Here is a 23,517-nt window from a genome sequence, read left to right as displayed (position 1 = left end):
GTTTCAAAACTGGGTGGAGAGACTGGGTATTTCACTGTTTTTTCTCCCCACTCCACAGTATTTCATAAAACATAAGGGCACAAAACAGTTGAACTTAAGGGCATAATGCATTTGAGAGGTTTGCCCTTTGTACTAGAAAATGAAGGTATTTTCTTTTAAATGTTTTAGTAACTAGAGACCCACATTTTGGTTTATGTTCCTACCTACAGAACAACCTCCCCCTTCCATGCATCCTAAAAACATATTACACTACAACTCCCCTCAGCACATACTCAAGAAATGCTGCAGTTTAAGGGAAAGAGCTTCATGAGGGTGTTAAATAATGATGCTTGTATGCTACATTGATCTCTTATAAATAAGCATATAATAGGTAACAGATGGAAAATTTATGGCTCTGTGAGCTGCATGCTGGTTCATATGTGACTTACAGTGCAGCTGTTTTGTTTGGACTTGACATATGGGACTGAGGGAAAGGTAAGGCAGACAGTCCTGTATCATGTTGTGGTGCACCTGCCTTTCTGACCTAGGATTCCTGATGGTGGGCCATTGGGTATATCCTGGATAAAATAGAGAGAAGGTGCAGGTGCACACTGAAGTTAAAATGCTGGAATGGAAATGTGGCATATGAAATTGCTGGCAAAATATCACATAAAGCAGCTTTTGAACTGGATTGGGGGATCCATCCTCAGATGCAAAATCTGATGAATTATCATTTCTCAAGAGCTGTCATACATTCATAGTGCCATATTTCTCTAAACATAAACTTGAATAGAATTTTTATGTAGCAGTACATGAACATCTGAAGTGTTTTGAAAGAAAGAAAAAGAGCTTCACTAAGACCAATCCAGTTGCCTGGGTGCATAAGTCGGGTGTTCAAACATATCTATAGATGTGGTGTGCTTATGTGAGGAGCAGCCACTGGCAAGCTTTTTTGAAATATGACAAATTTAACATAGGCTTCAGAAGAATCAGCCACCCTTGCTGTAGATTAAAAATTAATGTTATATCTCAGATACTGCACTGTTTTCACCAGTATTCAGTGGATAGATCCAGAAATAATTTCCTACCATGTACATATAATTACTACTACTATCTAAACTAAGTAGACAATCTGTAACACAAAATTAGGTTGTTGTTCATGTTAGAACAACTCATGTATATGTTCAGAATTTTCTAAAGCAAGAAATGTACCTTTGTTCCTTATGAGAGCACAGCTGTTTCTGGTTATTAGAGCATTTTTTTTCCATGCACAGAAATGTATTGTTGCTTACAGCTAGGTAGCCATTAAGGCCTTTGCACTTAACTTAGCAAACTGAATCAAAGCAGGAATCTCCAAAGGGATGAGTATGGGCTGGAATGGGAGGGAGGGGGTTAAAATGTGTGCCTGCTATAGCAGTCCATTAAGCCAAGGCAGCCTTTGCCTGCCAAGTCTGTGTACATTAGCTAGTTTTGTAATTTCAACAAATTCCATCCAAGCTTTCATTCCACTGACCTAATTTAACAAGAAGGAAATTCAATAACAACTGCTAACATTGAAGAATTATATCCCAGGAGAAAATTAATAACATGTCAACATCAAATGGGAATGTGCGAAGAGTGGAATAGACATGCCTATGGAGCTGGAGGGAGAAAACAGACCTGTTTAAAGAATCTCTCTCACATACACTTAGGGTAGTCCAACTAAATGTTCCATTTGGTTAAAAGAAACACTATGGAGGCTGCAGGGTAGTACTTACTGCTGCATATTAAATATTGATATAATTCAAGACTTGGTATGCTTAAATAAATGAAGTCAGTATTAGGCAATGCTTTTTGCTATGCGCATACTGAAATACTTGAAAAACACTTGAAAAGGAAATGCTGTCCAGAAACAGAAGTTTTGTTCCATGGGGAACTTTGTTCCAGATATCTTCATACACAAGAGAAGATAACATTCATGTTGATGAAGATCATCAGGACATGAGAATCTTCAAACAAACAGCTTACCACTAAGGATATAATTCTTCATAAAACAAGTTTTGAAGACTTGATGGATAATTTCAGCAAATCATTTCACACTGTAAGAAAACTTTTGAAAACTGCAGGTTTTGAAGACTTTTATGGTGTGGAACAAAAATGGTATATGTCTATGATTATTATTTTTTGCTCAGGGAGCAATTTTATGCACAGGAAACAGCATTTTGTATTCCAGTCACCAGAATATTTGACTCAGCACATTAACTGTGAAGAAAATATTGTTTGCTGCACAAAAAAAGGATGTAGATTAGGACTTACTGTGTGCAAAATTTATTTTTTTTGCAGAAAACATTTTATGTGTAGGAAATAGTATTTTTTTAGCTGAAAATAATATTGGGAACTTGTAAAAGAAAATGTGAGTAAGATTTGGAATGTCAGGACATGAAATAACGCAAAGGATATTTGATAAGTTATCAAATCATAAGTGCCCAATATATAACAATAGGACATTATATCGGAAGTAATTATCATAAAATGGTAAAATAAATGCATAGTCAGAAGTTATATAGATGTGTGAAGAGCAATTGACAGAAGTGGGAAATACAAAAGATTAAGAAATTATGGAAAACGGTAGAATTGACTGCAAGGATGTATAATATAAACATTTTTTTTACTTGTGTTGGAAATCAAATAAGATGTAAAATGGAGAAAATGTTAAGGGAAGGTTCATGATGCATGTGATTGTATAAAACAAATGTTATTTTATTTATTTGTTTTTACAATAATAAAGAGAACATTTAAAAAAGAAAATAATATTTATATTATTTTCAGTGTAGAAAATATTGTTTTCTGCATTAAAAATGCGCAAATTGTGCATAGAATAAGCCCTTAATGCCAAAGATACTTTTCTCTGCAGGAGAAAAGATTTGTCTCATATGGTTTCTTGGCACTTATACTTAGTATAGTATACATATACTAGCAGCTTTTTGAAGATTTTCTCTATCCCTATAGGATACTCACCTTTGACAGGGTTGACTATTTGTTGGCAGGATCAGAGGATAGGGTACATGGAACTGGCCCCTTCCTACAAATGAAGGAGATTATTATCAGAAACCAATTCTTCAAAAGTTAACACACAATACCTATGACCTCTACTGAAAAATGCCATTTGCCTGGAAACATGATCCAAATCTGCTCCCATGCACACATTTTCCTCTTTATAGGGTGATATATGTATGGTTCATGAATCAACCATGTAGTGACACATTTTGAAGTAGAAGGGTTCATTGTGAACCCCCATCCACAATAGCCACACCTCCAAAGAGACAGCAGTGCTAAGCCAAGATACCAAACTAATTTTAGCTGTTTTCATCTCCTTCACAACAGATATTTTTGAAGCTAAAGTGTCCTAATTGCCTTTTTTAAAAAATAAAAATAAAAGAGCCTTTGCATTATAACACATATACCTCCAGGGGAAATCGGTGGTTCTTATGTCAGTGATGCACTTGGAGGACAAATTGTAAAGGAACTGGACAAGGTGATGAAACTATTTGGGTGTGTATCATGCAACACCTTGAATAACTCTTTTTAAAGCATGATTAAAACACAGATTGCATTAACTACCATCCTGAATAAGAGTCATCCATCTCCCTTAAAACAGGAGTGGTGAACTGTAGATGGTGTTGGGATCATTTCCCTCTGTGCCTCTCACAAGCTGCACAGCCACCCCCTGAATTGCAGGAAGTGACACAACTTCACTTCTGGTTCTAGGAACTGGCAAAGCCACTGTTTCTTCTAAGTTTGTATGGGGAGGGAATGAGGTGAGAGTAGTCAGAGCAAAGGTCTTCAGATCAGTATGTTTTGTCCAAGTTTGAGTGTTGTTGTTGTTGTTGTTGTTGTTGTTGTTGTTTTAAAAAGTTATTTGCTCCCCCCCCCCCCAAATGGTGCTACAAGCCATTGCCTCTTCCGTAAGCTGAAAGCCATGTATGTTGCACCGGCGTATGATGCAGGTGCACTGTAGTCATCAGTACTGATTACAATGACAGTGGGATATATTTTAAACACTGATATTTCAAAGGGTATACAACTTGTGAATTTACAGTGGGATTTAGTTATAGAGAATATATTAATCAACCATGACAGGGCCTGAATATTGGGCCTTTTTCCATACCTTTATGTGGCTGCATAAAAACTGTATAAAGTAACTGTGGCTTCAGGGGAAACAAAAGCAAGTCATAATTGGCATGCTACATTGAATTTCAATCTGTGTCATTCAAGCTCTTATTATATGGTCTACACTGGAAACTCTACAGAAATGTGCGGTGATAGAAGATGGCTCAGTCAACTGTCATAAAGTCACACATTGCACAAGGTGATAAATTATTTGCAATACATGATACTAAGCTTAATGAGTCATTGCTGCAAGTCCTGGTCTGTGCCTGCTGATATTGATGTTTTTTCCACTGTTTCAGCATGAATATTTTTGTAACTTGTTGGTGTTGTATCTCATTTAAGTTTTTAAACAATAGATCAATTAGAAGAAATAAATTGTATGATAAAAAGAATTTAGTGTGTTACATAAAATCACACAATTATATTTGGCATTTATACAGTGTTGTCTCATATAGAGTTTTAATCTTTCTTACAAGTGGTAAGAAGTCTGTCATTTTAAAAACTGTGCTAGATTTAAAAATAACAGAACCAGAAGTAATACTCAAGTCCAGGTTTAGGAGCTCTATTCCATTCTTTTAGGCTAAGTATTCTGGGAACTCTAGGAAGAGGAGTAGAGGTAAATTAGTTGAACTTCTTATTTCACTCTGAAGGATTTCTGACATACTTGTTAATTGCTGCCTGCGTTATCTCAAAGGTATTACAATTGGAAATAGGTATTATGATTTCTACCCAAGGAGACTCTTCATATGTTCCAGAATCACATTTTCCAGTATTCTAAAATGTATAGAGACTGCACTGACAGGAGATTCTGTTCTTCTCTTTGGCTTGCATCCACACTACAGAAATAATCCAGTTTGACACCATTTTAACTGCCATGGCTGAATGCTGTGGAATTCTGGAAACTGTCGTTTTGTGAGACATTAGCCTTTTGTATCAGAGAGCTCTGGTGCCACAATGAGCTACAGTTCTCAGAATTCAATAGCATTAAGTATGACAGTTAAAGTACTGTCAACCTGGATTATTTCTGGCAGTGTGGATGCAGCCCCTCTCTCCATGTGAGGAATGTGATGACAGAGTGGGCAGGGCTAGCATATTCCCATTTTAGACTATACATTAAGAGGCTGTGCAGACTGGCCATTAAGGCCAACCTGGGGGCAGAGTTTGGGGCATGGTATCCATACAACACATGTCCTGACTCCACCCCATGGCGATGTGATGCCGTATGCTGCTTTACACAGTGCACAGCATCACAGCGCTCCTCTGGTACTGCATTTACATGATGCAGCGCCAAAAGAGTGCCTTAAAGCCATGGCACCACAGCTATCATGCCCTTTCCAGGGTGCAAAAAGGAGCCACTTTTTGTGGCTCCCTTTTGTGCCCTGGAAGGGCCAGATTGGGGCTGTGGCATGTGGTTGCCATGCTTGCCCCCTGATTCATTTTCAGCATTATGAAAAGTACATTGAGAATCTGAGAATGTTCATAGGAACGTTTAGGTATTAGTTTACAGGAAGGACATCTGATCCTACCAGATCATTTTGGGTTCACACAGTAATATCCATGCAGTGGTAAATAATCCATATCTAGAACTTTATGAAGTTCAACAAAAGAAAGCTGTCAAAGCCTGTAATTTCAAAAGTAAAAATATGTACTTCTGTAATTTTGTTTATGTAATTTTATCTAAAATAACATCTCAAAAATCCCCAAACAAAACAAAAGGAAGATGCCAAAGCCTGAACTGATTAGTAAATCAGGCAGTAAAAATTGCATTTTGGATACTTGGTTACCACTGAGAAGCAGTATTGTCAGCCAAGACATAAGGCAGGAGAACATATTGGAGTTCAAAATTAATAACTTTTGTTTAACAAATATTTGAGGAACAAACAGAAAATAATTTGAGATTAGGCCTTGACATTCTGAAGTTATACTTTTTAAAAAAATCATTTTAAAACTCTGCCAAGTTAGCTAAAAACAACAGTGTTGGGTTGGACCAAGTCTTATCCATATTTAGCAATCTGAAGTTAAAATATACTAATGCAGTCCTATCACCAAGTTGTTCCATTATATTGTTGTTTCAACTTATAAACATGGTGGATGAATGGATCTAGCTTGGTGGTGAACTGCATATTTTGTGTGTCAGTCAACAATGTCTTGTCATAAGTGTCTTGCCATTCGTGGGAAAATGAATCTAATGTAGGCTTAGTCCATACTTAGCACCTTGGATAGCTCTTTTAAATATCAGCTCAAAACTCACTCCCACTAACATGAGAACTCATATCATAGAAGATCTAAACAAACAAACAAACATGTCTCAAATAAAGGACATGTTGCTGTTGTTATTTTTGTGTGCCTTCAAGTTGTTTGTGACTTATAGTGATCCTAAAATGAAGCTATTGCAAGGTTATATTGGCAAGATTTGTTAAGAGAGGTTTGCCTTTGCCTTCTCATGGGCTCAGAGAGGATGACTTGCCCATAGTAATGCAGGGGGTTTCCATGGCCAAGCAGGGATTTGAAACCCTGATCTCCAGAATCATAGTCCAGTGTTTAAACTATACTATACTACAGTGGCTCTCTTAACAATATATAATATTTCACACTATGTTAATATGAATAGTCCTTACAGATAACAAGTAAACCAAGATGAATAACCACAAAAATCCTGGCCTGAATAGAATTCAGGCAACTAATAACACAGATTACAAACACTCATGGAAAACATCTACAAGCAATCTTAACATGTTGAAATAAGACACAGAAAGGTCTTGTATCCAATGTATGCATGATGGCAAGCCAACAGCACCCAGGAACTTGTGGAGTCATTTTATTGGTCTTCAATGAAATAATTCAGTATTCAACATGTCATTTTCCAATACTGCATAATCTCCCCACATAGTTGTATCCATCCAGTATGCTAGTATTTTATAAGGCAGCATTGAACATGGGTTGAACTTGGGAGATACCAGTCACCACTTGTCAGTGTCCCAGCTTCAGACACCAATGTGCATGTTCTAAAATCATAGGGCAAGAAGAGGCTTACTTCGTTTCAGATATTCTTCCAGACAAAGAGTACTGGCTAGAAAAGTCAAAGTTTTGGTGAAAACGTCTTGTGATCATCACAGATGTGCATTCAGTCTGTTTAAATGGCTCATGACAAGTGGCACCTTGTTTATGCAGCCCATCCTTTCTGGTCCCCTACACTATAATGTCAATATGTAGAAATGAAACTCTAAATGCGTTGTATCCCAAAATTGATGCAGTAGCTTCAAACGCACATTAAAAATCTCACTTTACTCCATCATTTCTTTTACTCATGGTTAACTCTGGTACATCGCATCTTGCTGGAACTCTGTATCCTAGGAACTTTCTCGGTTAGAAAGTTTGCTTCTTGTCATGTTGTATTTCTTTTGATGCATATGATGTCTTCCTTTGGCATTTAAAACACCCTGGGGAACTAGTATTTCACCATTTCCATGGTTTCTAAAACTGCCTTTCTGTTAGGCTGTAAGTGCCTCTTGGTAACAAGATTAATAAAACACTGAGTAACTTGTAAGTCAAATCAGGTGGAAAACATTTCAAGTAAAGACTGTGGTATTTAATATGTAAGTACCAATGGTACATTTCCCCAGTCTACATGATGAATGTTCTAAAAAAAACCTTAAATTCAAAAGTTAGTGGTAGAAGCCATTAGATGGGATTGGCGGCAGGGAAAGCCCATTTATTTGTACTGTTCATTTTTCCATAGTTCATGTTATACTAAGCTGCCAAATGTATTTTGCAAATCTCAGATTAAGTGACAGTTACTAGATAACCTTTATAGTTGCCACATCGGCTGTTTGTTTGATGCTTGGGGGGAAATAACCAATTTGCTGTAAGATTTTGCAGCTGCACTGCCAAGAAGGATGTGAAACCTAATGCAGACAAAAATGAATGTTTTCAGCTTGCAATTATATATCTCTAACTGTTTTTCCCCTTCCTGTTTGCTTTTTAAGATTTGGGATATGCACCAACTAGAGATGAGATGTTATAAACTGCTTGACTGCACATTCCACTGAAGGAGTACCAAGAGCTCCATCTCAGACAAAGTGTCATATTGATCTTGCAGCCAAAGGGACTTGAGAAGACAGTCAACAGTGGAGAACTATGATCATACAACAAGTCTTGTTGCTGGTGCTGCTCTGGGTGTGCCTACTACATCCCTGTTTGACAGCAATGGTATTCACCAGGACTACAGATCACCAGCCAAAAGCATTTGTGGCACGGGGAACAGGGAGTGATGGGAAAACTCTCCATCGCCAGAAGCGAGGCTGGATGTGGAACCAGTTCTTCTTGCTGGAGGAATATACTGGTTCAGATTACCAGTATGTGGGAAAGGTAAGTCTTGTGCATCCCTTCTCTTGTTCATCTCATGCAATGCAGTGGTTTAACTATAGGAAATTGTCTTTCAGGACAATATTTGTATTTGCTTTGTTTAAGCAGAAATGTCAATAACTTTGAGAAGAGAACCAGACACGTATGGTCTAGTGTGAACAAAACAATAATCTTTACATTGATTTTTTTTAAATTGACAGATGGAAATATTAGATTTCTCTTTTTGTATATGAGTACGTTCTAAACAGCAAGTTATGAAGTGCCTTGTCTTTTTGGGACCTGTGCCTCTGCTACTCCATCATTTAGCATTGATTTTACCTCGGGGGAAAACGTGACCCCCACTAACAAACCAAATAGAAAAAGGATTTTAGCATGAAATGACAAATTGATTAGTAATTTCATGAATGAAAGTGTTTTATGTTCTGTCAAAATATTTTTTTTTAAAAAAAGGACAAAGCTGTGTTGATGTATTTTTACTTGGCTAACTTGAATCCTGACTCTAAACAGGTTGATTCAGAAGTAAACCTAGCTGATTGTGAAATTTATTTTCAAATGTAGAACATTTAGAATTTTAGCTCTATCTGACAATTAATGTGTCACAAATCTTGCTATAGTTGGTAATTACTGAATTAGTGCAGTTAGGGAAACAATCATTCAGTGAATCAGGCCTCTTTCATGCACACTCACATCCCACAATCTCATGGCTCACTATCAATAGTGGCTACATCTGAGTAGAAGTCAATTTATAACTGAAAAGCTACTGTCTCTCCTGTCCTTTTAGATGTCATTATTCACGAAAATGCAATTCATCCCAGCAGTGAGCCTTCTTCATGGTCATCTCCAACTTTCATAATGTCATCTTTCCTCTTATTCAGGATACACAAACTTTTTTATAAGTATATGGCCCAATGTGAGAACTGTTTTTTTAATCCAATTTTAAAGGTTTGAATTGATTGTGCAGTGGGTTAAATCTAATGCAAGTTTTCCTTGGCAAAGAACCATCAAAATGAATGGGGTATCTCGATCACATCTGGCTTAGGTTCCATTTCAGGGAGTATACTTTATGCTGTATTTAATTTTAGTGTTTGGAGTGGGTAAACAAAATAAATATTTGAGTAATTGTTTGGCATGATAAGTGATACAGAAATGGTGGTGATGGTAATGATAATGATACAATCAAGGCATGCACAAAGAGAGAAAGATGCACCTTTATTGGTGTTTCATTGTAGCAACCAAAGTTGCCCACAGTGTCATAATTATAGCCCTATGAAAAATAGGAGTAGATTGTATAAATAGATGGCTTCTGCTGAAACTCTTTCTATATTTATAACAGCTATTTGGAGTCTAGTAGAAGAATTGGGTCTCAGCCATATGCAGAGAATATTCATAGCTTCATAAAATATTCAGAGAAATTGCTATACACATGGGCAAAAATATATTTCAGGAAGAATAACTCCCATTTTAATTTTCTATCCAAAACCAAATTCAAACATATTTTAAATCCACTCTGAGTCTGGTAAGGTTTCCAAGTCTTGGCCAAAGCAGAGAGATTCTTATTGTAATATAGTATGCCCACTGTGTAGCCTTAATAAGAAGATAATAATAAAGATGAAAAATAAAATAATTGCAAATCTGAGTTAATTCTTATCATGTTCTTAATATCTTGATCTACAGGCATTTTTTCTTTTACCTGTTCCCTCTTCTTTCTCCCAAGCTGCACAGCTTAAGTAGCATTTAGTTCCATTTTCACTGAATATTGGTAATAAGTTTTGTGTAAACTGGGGATCATTCTGTTTAATAACTCCAGAAATTATTGTTTGAAGTTCAATTGCTTTGAAATTGGTCAAAATTGAATAAAACAACAACCCGTGAGTGCATTCCAGAAGAGACCAAAACTGAGGGAATCTGAATACTTCCAAAATTGTCATTCTAGTCATGTGTTCAGAAAAAAAGAGGGAGGCATGCAAGCCAAAGGCTCATGAAGGATTACTGCCTTCTGCAAATTGCTGTAATGCATGATGTACAAAATAACCCAGTGCATTCGATTCCTTGATACCAGTCACACATCATCCCCAGAACAGTACTAGTACATCAAAAAGGTGTTCTCATAGATCTATGTTTGAATATTTGTGTGCTTTTTTTCAACATCAGTGACTCATATGTAGCCATTGAAGGTTAGCCAGATTTGTATTTGTATCCCTGTACACATTGTGAAGTAAAGGTTATTTGAGTGCATTCAGACTTGCCAAGTGAAACAGAAGATCTTCCCTTCCTTGAACAGTCCCTCTTTATAATTAATGTGCATGATATGTTTGCATGTATGAATGAAAATTTTGTATTTTATGCTTTTCTGATTAGCGGCAGACTCTTTCAGATGGAACAATGTATAAACACATGAATATATTACTATACTATATTATAAGCCAGAGTCCAATGGGTACTGGCTCTGAATGACCTCAATTTATGCCACATTTCCCTGACAAAATATATACATTGCATTATGTCGCCTGGTGCAAGAACAAGCTCACCATTCAAATAATGTCATTTAATGCAATGTTACATGCCAGATTACATATGTTTTATCAATTTTAATAGGCCGGATTCAGTAGGGAAATGATTCTAGCTTTTTCTGCTACGGGAAGCTCAAACAAAATCAATTTATTGAGCGATCCAGAATGTAACATTTTGTTTGACGATACTGAAGGCAGACTTTTCTCCATACATTTGGGCCTAAAAATATAAAGAGGTTGGACCCACTGAACTCTTTCTAATGGTCTGAATCTATAATTCTTAACATCAGTACAGTGAAAATTAAAAACTTGACTTTTGTTGTTGTTGATGTTATATCCACAGGGCAAAAGAGATGCATGTGTTAATTCTGTGGTAGTAAAAAGGCTTTTTGTTGCATACTTCAGATTTAGGACTGAAAAAAATGAACATGTGCTCCTTTTCTTTGTCTTCTTTTGTTTTGGCATGCTTTGATTAAAATGAAACTAAAAAAAATCAAGTGGACAGATTCATGCATCTAGGACCAGGGCATCTTATCTTTAACGCAGTGGTTCTCAAGCTGTTGGGCAGGACTCCTAGCAGGGATGTGGGATTTACTCAAGGGAGGAGGTAAGATTTGAAGGCCCAGATATTATCTGCTTCCCCTTTGTGTCCTGAAGTGAAAGAGAATGGTTTGGAGGGTGCTTGGAGTAGTTGCCTCTGCGCAATGGAGGAGGAGGAAGAGGAGGAGAGTAGGGAAGGTTGCTAGGTCAGGGCCTCTGACAGAAACCATCATGAGCCAATTCTTCATCTTCTTCCACCCATCCCTTCACTGCCCTGGTTCTTGGGATGAGATGTTTCTGCATTCTCAGCCAGTGTACCTGTTCAGTCCAGTGTGCATGGCAGCTGAAGGAGAGCCATTGTCCAGAATGGCCCTCAGCAGCAGCAGAGGCTGGTGGTGTCTCTTACTCAAAGCCACTGCTATCACCTGGCTCTGGCTGGGCCCCTTCAGGGGCAGAGGAGAAGTGGCCTTGGTGGCTCTGCTTCTAAATGAATGGCACATTGGATTGACCAGCCAAGGAGGAGCAGTAGAAGTACACTGCTTTCTGCAAGGCAGTGGAGCTGAGCGTGTGCCTCAGCTCACCACTGCTCTACACCACACTGATTCATACACATTCTCAAAGTCTCTCACATGCTAATTCTCTCTCACACAGGCACACTATGACACACTTTCTCTGACACAATCTCACACCAGTTCTCTCTCTCTCTCTCTCTCTCTCTCTCTCTCTCTCACACACACACACACACACACACACAGAGCCACATTCTTCAATTCTTTTTGGCATACTTGCTAGGCACTTGTTATATGTGTGAGTGGAAGAAAGAATGAAAGACCATGACTGAGTGTGTAAATATCCATGAGCCTTGGTCTATGTGAATGTGGCTGTGTATCGGACAGTAAGTGTAAAATTTACATGTTCCCAGCAATTTACATATGGTTCCCAGCAATTAAAGGAAGCTGAGGACAGTCTCAGTAAGATGAGGAAAGTGAAAGGAAGAGAGAGAAACTGGAACATTTTAAAAGTAGCTGGGGGGAAAAAAGAGAAAGCAGAAAATTAAGAGGGATTGTTTCTGCCAAATCAGGACAGTTGGAATGCAGGAGCCTGTACAGACAGGCCAAAATAAAGCTGCTTTGGGTCACTTTGGAGTATGCTGTTTAAATGATGCATGCGTCCTTAGAGGCCAGAAGCCATGCCAAAGCTACGCTCTAGTCCAAAGGATTGGAGCACAGCTTTGGCACAACTCCTGGTCTCTTAAGATGCGTGTGTTATTTAAACAGCATATCTCCAAAGTGACCCAAAGCAGCTTTATTTTGGCCTGTTTGTATGGGCCCAATGTTAACTTTTTAGAAGTCTGGCTTTGGATTCCTATTAAATTGTGCTCAGCTATCTTAGAGCCTTATTACATTATTAAACAAACCGACGGGCAAACAAAAAGACATGTGTCTTCCCGCTCCCTTGTCCACTGAATGACATCATTGTTCACTTTCATTCTTTTCATGTTGAAAAAAAAAGGGGGGCAGTTGTAAAAGTGTTGTAAAAGTGGCCCATTTGCCAGGCAGGAACAATCTCTTTGACAAAAATGATGCTTTTACCATGCTCTCCCATGCTGAAGAAGAAAAAGAAACAAGGGTCTTTTCTTTTGCCTGTTTTAATAATGCAATAAGGCTGAATTGGGATTTCCACCTGTCTCCTCTCACTCACAAGACATTTATTATCTTGAATTCCATACGCAGCAGGCAGCACATCTCTTCCTGCTCACAATAGATCTGCCTATTAAATTTGTCAGTAAAGGTTATGGAGAGTTTCATTTATTTCCCTTTTTAAAAATAATTTACAAAAATAAGTGAAACACTTATTTAGGCAGGCAGATGGGAAAAAGTGAAACTGGCAGACCTATCCATCCCCAGTACAAAATGACATTGTTGGGACAGGGATTATTAAAATAGTTGTGAGGTGTGTATGTGTGTTTGCCCTATGGCCCTGGTGGCGAATCTACGGCACACATGCCACAGGCGACATATGGAGGCCTCTCTGTAGGCATAGAGGCTCATTTGCCTCCCTGCTGAGGGCTCAGAAAGCCAAAACACAAAAGTTAACTCAAGGCCTGCTGGGCTGCCTCCATCCAGCTTCTTCCACATTCTCATCAACCACTATCAGATGGAGCTATCAATCACCCGGTCATCTTTTCTAGGTGTGTGCCTTCAAGTTGTTCCTAGCAACCCTAAGGTGAAACTATCATGGGGCAAGCTTTGTCAGAGGGGGGGTTTCCACTGCCTTTCTCTGAGGCTGAGAGAGTGTGTCTTGTGTGTGTGGTGCCTTCATTTCCGACTTATGGTGACCCTAAGGTGAAACTATCATGGGGTTTTCTTGGCAAGTTTAATCAGAGGGGTTTTTTTTTGCTATTGCTAGGCTGAGGCTGAGAGAGTGTGGCTTGGATTTGTTCCTGGAAATCCTACACACACACCCAGAAGGCAGAAGTCCCATTCTCTGGAAGTCCCACCCCCAGGCACCGGGTGACACTTGGTGTGGGAATGCTACTGAGTTTGGACACTTGGTCTCTAAAAGGTTCACCATCACTGCCTTATGGCACTACTTCCGTTCCTGGCATGATAGGTTAGCAGTGCCAGTTTGAATTCCTGCAAGACAACCTTTATGAGAACTTGTCTTATGGTCCATAAATTGCAATAACAGTTATAAAAGTTAATGTTCAGGACTGAGAGAGTCTTGCATGCTATACAGCTAGTGAGACTTTTCATCATAGCAGTTTTCCTATTGCCCTTTGCCACCCATCAGGCATCTCATGGAATTCAATGGTGCCTTCCTAACTGCCTCCACTTCCTAACTGCCTCCACATGCTGTCAGCTTGTCTGCACTTTAAGGATGCTTTTAACCTAGTAATTTTAATGGGCATCAATTTCAATTCACTTAGATGTTCCTTCAAACTCTGCATTGGGTTCATTGGCACATACATCTTGACACAGCATGCTGTGTCATTTAACAGCCAGCTTTGGAACCTTTACAAGGATCAAAACTATAAAGAAATATTCATTGCTCAATTTGAATCAATTTTGATAGTCAAAAAATAACTTCTCCGGGCTCCAGAGTCCCTGGCTACACAGGCCTGGAGTGTAAAGAAAACTTCCAGAGGCCTGAAAGTTGATGAAATCTACATCTGGCAAAACAAAACATACAAAACCACAACAGAACAAAACAAACAAGTTATGTTAATCCATTCTTTTAAAAAAGCTAAAATAACAAAAGTTACATTTTAAGTTTTAGTTTAGTATTATTTTATTATCTTGTTAATTTTGATATGTTTTCGTCATTTTGCTTTACTCATATTTTATTGTTTTTGTATTATATTTAGATAATCTGTTCCATATTGCATTATATATATTTCTATATTTGCATTACTCTGAATGTGTATATATTTTAGACTACACCTTTGGCAGGGCTGCATTTGTTGTTGTTGTTGTTATTGTAGTTGTTGTTCCCTTTTCTTCTTTTACTTTTAAAGCACCAGGTACATTGATGATGGTGGTGGTGGTGGTGGTGGTTTGCATAATAGTAAATCAGTCAAGTTGATGGGAATTTATTCTTTTTGGATAGTGAGTGTACATTTATTTTCAGTGGAAAATAATGTGAAACTATATGTTACAGCATTCACTGTTCAAAATAAAACAAAAAGGCTTAAAGTGGACACTTTTGTTTTAAAGGGGGGGGGGACTCAGCCTTTAGTCTTTTGTACACTAGTCTAAACTATAGTCTAAAGTCATCTCAAATGACTTTATTTTCTTCCTGTAGGGTTGTTTGTTTGTTTGTTCTTACATCCCTACATGGTAATGGTGAATAAACGGCTTGGACAATCTTTATATTAGTGCTCTGTTGTATATTATTACACTTCAGGACTCTATTTCTCTTATGGTTAACCTTACCATTCCTTGTCTTATTCTTATTTCTTAACTGGAATTTCCATTCTTATCCATGTTTGATCCATTGTATGGGGCCTCTTTTAACAATTTTCATTTTCTCATTATCTAGGTTCAATTTCTGTAGATCCTCCATGGTCATTTTTGTTTTATGTTCGACAGTAAGCCTTGCCTTTCCACTTTCTTCTTCTTCACTTCCTTAGTAATTGTCAAACTATACACTATAAAACATTAGCATAATAAAGGCCTAGGAGGAAGATAAAGGTCCTACTCTGGTTCATGGAAGAAATCCAAAACCTTTTCTTGTATCATTTTACCTTTTCAGCCAGAATATATTGTTCTCTTGGGGTTAGCCATGTGACTAAGTTCTTTCAAACTTGATCACAGCCCTAATTTCTTGTTTGGCAGATTTAGCCTGATGGAACCAAAGAACTTAAAATATGATTATAATTAAACACAAGAGTGAGCAAAGAAAACATCTCAAGGTTGTTTTGCCTACCATTGGGATGCACTTTTCCTTCCCTAAAGTATGCTCAGGAAAAAAAATAGACTAAAAGATAATGAGATATAAGGCTCAAGGAAAGACAGAAGGAAGAAGAACATTCATTAACACCCAAAGAACATGGCGCTGACAGTAAATTCTCAAAGACCACAGTTGTTTATTTGTTAGTGAAAGCTGGTGTTAATAATCAACAATGCTCATCAACACCTCCTAGATGAGAGCTAAAGCAACTTATTCTAGTCATTGTGTCAGTTTTCGGCTTCTTTCCAAAACTCAGCTGTATAGATTTTTTAAAATTATTATTTTGAACAATGATAAAAAAGAATACCAATATTTTTATAGAGTTTCTCCTCTGTTTAACAATTCCATCCACAAAACTTTCTTTTTCTTCCCTCCACCTCAACTCTGTCTTTTTTAAAAAAAATCACAGGATTGAGCATAACACTTGACACTTTTTCAAGCTGTGTCTCTCTGCTCCTCATTTATTGTTAGCTCCTGTTTACAAGCACATATACACATTGATGAAAACACCCATACAAAAAGGAATGTTGATGCAATAACAAAAATCCATCATTTGTTTTTCTTATGATTTAATTAAGCTCAAGGACACAGGCATCCATGAACTAAAAGTGCATATTTACTTTCTAATTCTCACTAGCTATGTAAAGAAGATTCACTTTGTTGTTGTTCTGCTTAACAAGATCCTCCACCAAAAATATTGTCAAGTGTAATTAAATTTTAAGCCACTGCAAAAAGATCTTTTGTTTGTACCCAAGAGTGGAAAAGAGACATTTCTCTCTCTCTCTTTCTTTCTTTCTTTCTTGGTTATGTTTATGTGTGTGGAGGAGAAAAATGTTATATTTTGCACAACATCAGTATTTTTGTGAAAAAAGGTTTTGGGGGCTTTTTTTCTTGAATTTTTTTAATGAAAAGCAAGAAAAATATACTCCATATTCTCATAATATCACTGGGAGAGGGGGGAGCATCTGAATGTTTTACTGTTCTCATTGATGAGAAAGTAAGACATAATGTTCTATGTTTATCATCCCCGTTGAGTTCAATGAGACATGAGTGCCTTCAAGTTGCCTGTCAACTTATGACGATCCTATGAATTTCACTGGGTTTTCTTAGCAAGGAATAACCAGAGGTGGTTTTCCAGTCCCTAAAGCACCTGATATTTGTTGGTGGTCTCCCATCCAAGTATTAACCATGGCTGATCCTGCTTAGGTTCAAAGATGGTGTTTTTTGTGTATGTGCTTTCAAGTAATCTGTCGACTTCTGGTGATCCCATAAATTGAATAGTGTTTTCTTAACCAAGGAAAACTGAAATGTAATTTTCCAGTTCTTTTCTCTGAAATACAATGTACAGCACCTGGCATTTGTTGATAATCTCCCATTCAGGTACTAACCAGGGCTGACCCTACTTAACATCCAAGATCAGACAGGATCTGGTGCCTTTGGGGTGGTTAGGCTACTCCCAGATACCCAAGACCAAGATACCATGCAAATAGTGATCCTTGGATGTTTCAAATAGTTTCTTTGAATGTTCAAATGTCTGTTCACACTTATTTGTGAATACTGTAAGGGTGAGAGGAAAGATGTCACATGGAAACAGCAAAAACAAAACAAAAAGCATCACACAGTAATGTGGAAACCGACTTCTAAAACCTCCTGGTAAACAGGTAGGAAGGCAGGACAGTATATCAGACCAAAATAATCAATAGAACAAGAGAGAGAAAAATATCTTGTGAACTTTCATTGCTGAACAGCCCAGGGAACAAGACGTGTGCCTGAAGGATGAATTTTGATCCTTCCAAAATAAAAAAAAAGAAGTCAAAATATGGAAGCAGATCATGCAGTGATGGATGAAATCCATTCAGTTCAAAGGGATTAGATGGCTGTGTACACAGTGATGTTTGAGGGATTTGGTCCATATTTGCACCACAAGCCAAGGGAAATTATTTTATTTATCTCTTCTTTTTTGGGCTTGTGTGTCTTTTTCACTCATTAGTTGCATTTGAAAGGACATTATTGCAGAATTTTTAATCTCACTGGAAATCTGGGAAAGCATTTTCCAAGCAGCTGTATGGTAAGCAACAGCCTAGCCCTCATCCCCATGCACTCTTATTGGTGATGGGTGTGTATCTCAATGCTGGGGTTGCATATAGGGGTGGTGATTTTGTTGCTTATGTAGGTATTGAATTGCTCCTTCCAAAATTACCTATAAACTGGTGCAATTGAAGGATATCCTTGTGTATGTCAACCATATAATTAGTTTATGCATGCTAGTTCCATGCTAGTATATTTCTGAGGAACAGAAAAGCTGTATCTCTTATGAATCAAACTCCCCAACAGTATTTCAACAAGGGAAAATCAAGGGCTTGCTGACTATTTTGTACACTTGTGAGATCAGATTTCCTCCTCTGAGGTTGGATCCTCTCTTTCCACCATTTGGAAGAGCATGCTATATCCTCTGTGGTGCCCTTCGTAGGCCCTGAGATTGCTGACTTATATTCTACACAGTACTGCCATTCAAATTAAAAATGGTTAAAAGTTAGATTTATTATATTTATCAGTTCAGCTGTGAAGTAATCTTTTTTTAAATGAAGATCAATATATTTAAATGTGCTTCCCAGCTAATGAAAACAGTGATGAATAAGCAGTGTGTATACATGTAGGAGGTATATTGGATTTTATTATTAGACTGTAATTTTATAGCAGTATCTGTCATAGGATGAACAGGAAACCATTCTGAGAATTCATAACTGACACAGCAGATATATACTATTCATAATCCTGATATAATTTACTGAAACATGGCCCACGGTAGTATTAGCATACCAGATTTGAGATTGCAGTTTTGATTCTGGTGCCCAAGCAAATAATCTGAGAAACTTTAGGTTTAACTACAAAACTGATTTATTAAGGAATTAAAGCATCCTTTCCCATCTCTAAGTATGGTTTGATTTCACATATCTCCAGTGATAACAGAATTTTTGAAAAGACTTAAATTCATAATTAAGCATTTATATTATAATCAGTCGTATTTTTTAAGCCTTGATTAAATCACTTTCATATTAATTACGAAGATACCTAGAAGTGAAAAGTTAATTAATTTGATATAAATATTAATATTTGTTTATGAAACCATTTATAAAATAGTTTTTTATGTATGGGTAAACCTGATATATACTCAAACCAGCAATATACAATCCCCATTTGCGATGTCCCTCACTGACTTTCACTGTGCGTGAATATATGAGGCACATTTTGCAGTGCAAACATAATAAAGCAAGGCTCTCATAAAGCGAAGAACTCTTTTGCCCTTCTTGCTTCATATGCTTAAAGACATTTAATGCAATAAACATTTATATGCCAGTAAAGTTGTATGGAGTTATGCAGGAATTTGGAGGAAGCTTACAAAAACCCATCTCCTCACAGACTCATTTCAAAATGCAGCAAGAAGAAAGAAAGAAAGAAAGAAAGAAAGAAAGAGGCTTTTTTAAACCTGTCCATAGCAGGGGAGATGCACAATGGCTTGGATTTGAATATAATACACAATTTACACTACAACAGGTTAAAGTTATGTTCTAAAATATGTTTGCATGTATATATCTTATTGTAGACCAGTATATCTGTATGTCTGCAAGCCACACAGCGCAGGCACCATTCTGCATTCAGATATAATGGCCATATACTCCATAAGTGGACAACTTGTCATGCAGATGGGGGTTGACTGTTTGCTTTGGGGGTGAGCAGATGGTCATACTCAACATTTTGTTGGACTACAGTTCCCATCATTCGTCAGTACTGGAGATGGAGGCTAAAAACAGCTGTCAAATCACAGGTCTCTCCCTCAGTAGAGTGCAACAGTTAGCACAAGCAACATTTCCCTCCATGGATAAAAGTAAGAATGACTGTGAAATAGTTGGCACCCCTCCTTGGTATGTCCTATATTATGCTCCCCTTTTCCTTGATCATTACTAAGAACCTTATTGCACTTGTTTTTTGGAGCGTTAAGGGAACTGGAAGGGGGGGCTTCTGTGTGTGCACGACAAGGCAGAAACGGATTTTACCGCACATCTAAGTGTCCCCCAAAAGGCTCCATTCCGTTCTGGTAATCCATCCTCTTTCAGTGCTGACGGGCACCATTTTGCTCAGTCGGAAGACTTCCAACCAGAAGATTTCACGTGCCTCAGCACTGAAGGAGGATAGATTGTCAGAACGGAATGAAACGGAGCCTTTTGGGGGACGCTTAAATGTGCGGTAAAATCCATTTCTGCCCTGTCGCGAGCGCACACGAACGTCTCCTTCCAGTGCCCTTAACGCTCCAAAAAACAAGTGCAATAAGATTCTAAGAGACATAGCCAGGCTAAATCTCACCTCTACTATTTGCCATATGTACCTTATCTTGTAAGTTGTAGCACAGCCATTACATATTTTGAACTTGCTTGTATTCTTCCTATACTAGCCAGCTGGCCAGGTTAAACTTAGATTCTTGCTATGTGATTGGTGCCCACTTGCAAATTTAGCTGGTCTTGATCCCTAAATAAGATTTCTTTATTTTCTTCATATGGTTGTCCCTCCATATCCATAGATTCTTTATCCACAGATTCAACCACTCATAGCTTAAATATCAACGTATAGCAAATAGTAGAGATGGGATTTGGTGTGACTATGTGCATCCCCTACCAGTGCCCTTAACGATCCAAAAAACAAGTGCAATAAGGTTCTATGTCTCTTGGTATATATAAATTTTCAAAAAAACAATCCTTGATTTTACCATTTTATATAAGGGACACTGTTTTACTATGTCTTTGCATTTAATGGGACTTGAACATCCACTGGTTTTGATATCCATAGGGGGTCTTGGAACCAAATCCCAGTGAATACTAAGAGCTCACTGTATAATATATCACAAAGCAATTTGGTTGGCAATTATAGTCTTTGTGTCACTATAACAAATAAGCACAAACACATGGAACTATATATACCAGTTGAATCTCTGACACCAAGCAAATGGATTTTAGAGTTCATGATAGCATGATCCCCAAACCCTAACAGCTTGTCAGAACTAGAGGCAACCCTTCCCGACATCAGTCATTTAAGCTTTTGTGTATTAGCAGAAAACTTTTATTGAGAAGTCAGAAAGGACCATCCAGTAAAGCATCTTTAGACAGAACTGAAAATCCAGCACATATACATCAAATTAAAAAAGAAATTGAAAAATTCCAAATCCACCCCCCAGAAATGGTGGGTACACAGTTCTCAAAAACAATACAGTGCGCCTGCATTATGTACGGCTTCCAGCATATGCTGGAAGCCATGCCAGAAGGAAGGGAGCTACGCACCAGAAGAAAACAATGCCGTGCACTCCCGTGGTGTGCGCTCTGCACACTGCCACCACACCAGCGCAGGCACGAGCCCCATTCATTTGAATGGGGCTTGAGCATGCACTTTTTCCCCTTCGGTGGGGGATCCCTTACAGACGACTGTATTTGAAATATGAGTAGTTCTCAAAACAATTATCTCTTCAGATTTTTTTCCTTTTCTTTCCCAGAGACTTGAAGACTGGTTGTTCTAACTGTCCTCATTAGTGATAACCGATCTTCAGACAGCTCATAGCAAAAGACACATTCCTCTACCAGGCATTCAGCAGACCCAGTTAATGCAAACTCACTCTACAGCTGTTTCAACTTAGGGGCTGTGCAGACCACCCCTGAAGAGGCAGGCTGCATCCACCTCCATCTTCACCAGATCGGGGTTGCGGAAACTGCATGCTGAAGCCCTGATCTGGCCATTTTGCACCCTGGAAAGAGCACCGTAGCCACTGACGCCAAGGCTTACAGGGTTCCTTTGGCGCTGCATCATCTAGATGTAGTGCCAGAGGAACACTGAGACACCACGCCTTGTGGTGCAGCACGTGGTGTCACACCATCCTGGGGTCTGTGTCATATGGAAACTACATTCTAACTCCACTCTCGACGGTCTGCACAGCCCCTCAGACAGTTAACGTATTTTAAAACACATTAAAAAATATAAAATTACTCATTATATATATATTTATTAAACCCATATAACCCTGCTTAAATATCTCAGTTATGTTTTTTCTCTTAACTTCATCACTAAGGGGCTCTTTAGACTGGCCATTAAGGCCGGCCTAGGGGTGGAGTTGGGTCATTGCATCCACATGACTCTTTCCTCTATTTTGACCCCCAGGGCTCTGTGATGCCACATGTCGCTCCAGCACCGAAGGAGCACCATATAGGCATGACACCGTGGCTATTGTGCACTTTCCAGGGCACAAAAAGGAGTCACTTTTTGCAGCTCCCTTTTCCGCCTTGGAAAGGCTGGATCAGGGCCACAGTGTGCAGTTGCTGCAGCTCTGATCCGGCTGGGAAAGGGGTGGCATCACGTCACCCCTTTCCCAGCCCCTAAGCTGTACAGCCCCTAAGCTAATTTATAAAATCTTAACTCATCTTTGATTTCATTATTCTTTGAATATGCATTGATGGTTTTGTTCCCCTTTGATACATTGTAGCACTAATCCTTATTATCAACCAGTCAGATATAAAAATAGCCAAATACAATTTGCTCATATGCAACTTAACTTAACCACAAAATATACTAAACCAAAAGGATATTAATATCCCCTTAGATAACTATCCCCACTAACAACCTATATAACATCCAATACCCACTGACCCGTGAGATCAACACACCACATACCTGCAAATCCCATTCTGCAAAGCTTAGCACTGATTCTAAATTATCTAGCATATACAACATAAACTTAATCATAACAGTAAAAAAATCATGGCATTAATACTTCCACTTTGCTTAAGCTGTGTTTGTCTGAACTACTACTATGTGTTTGGATTGGTTGGTTTGGTGTTTTGCAAATTTCTGAATAAAATCCCTCTTAATTCACCCATACCTGTTATCCTAAATTAGTACTGTTATATACAGGTGGAATTGATCCTCATCTTACGCAGCCTCTCATAAGCTTTCTTGAATTAAATACAATTCTCCAACCTTTTGAAGAGAAGCTGACACTGTTGATGGAGACCTGCCAGTCCCCCATCTTTCTATGGATAACAGTGCTTAATCAACTAAGTAGTGGACAGAGAGAAGAGGAGGGGGGTGAATCTTCTCCTTCACACTAGACTCAGGCAAAAGTGAACTGTTGAAGCCTTTCTTGGATTATCTGTTCTGCCTCATTAATAGGTTTTGCCATCCTGACCACACTCTGGTGTTGCTTGGTCACATATGTCCCAATTTTAATCTGTGCAGTGTTAGAAAGCATGCAATTGCTGTGAGAAGGAAGCCGCTCAATAAAACAACAACACAGAACTGGAGGAAAATGCCACAACTTTATTAAGAAACAGCACAAAGAGTAGGGTTGCCCCAAAGCATAAGGTCTGGATTTGGAAACATCAATCAACACCCTGGTTGACTGATGTAAGGTTGCTTGGTCACGACCAAGCATTGAGATGATGTAGGGGCAACGGAAATGCCCTCTTGCATATATGCAACTGGTCAG

At 38.2% G+C, this 23,517-nt stretch overlaps 1 protein-coding gene across 1 annotated transcript in view; it reads left to right on the top strand.

The window, feature by feature from the left end:
* The window catches only part of CDH10 (cadherin 10), a 153,348-nt gene that overhangs the window by 41,225 nt on the left and 88,606 nt on the right, over nt 1-23,517 (top strand). Inside the window, exon 2 of the mRNA XM_042464401.1 lies at nt 8,115-8,496. Coding sequence (XP_042320335.1) covers nt 8,266-8,496 — 231 coding nt within the window. The 5' untranslated portion in view covers nt 8,115-8,265. The remainder of the gene's footprint in view (nt 1-8,114; nt 8,497-23,517) is intronic.

The sequence above is a fragment of the Sceloporus undulatus genome, chromosome 4 (genome assembly GCF_019175285.1).
Source record: "Sceloporus undulatus isolate JIND9_A2432 ecotype Alabama chromosome 4, SceUnd_v1.1, whole genome shotgun sequence".
Lineage (NCBI taxonomy): Eukaryota > Metazoa > Chordata > Lepidosauria > Squamata > Phrynosomatidae > Sceloporus > Sceloporus undulatus.
This window is presented reverse-complemented; position numbering and strand designations above follow the sequence as displayed.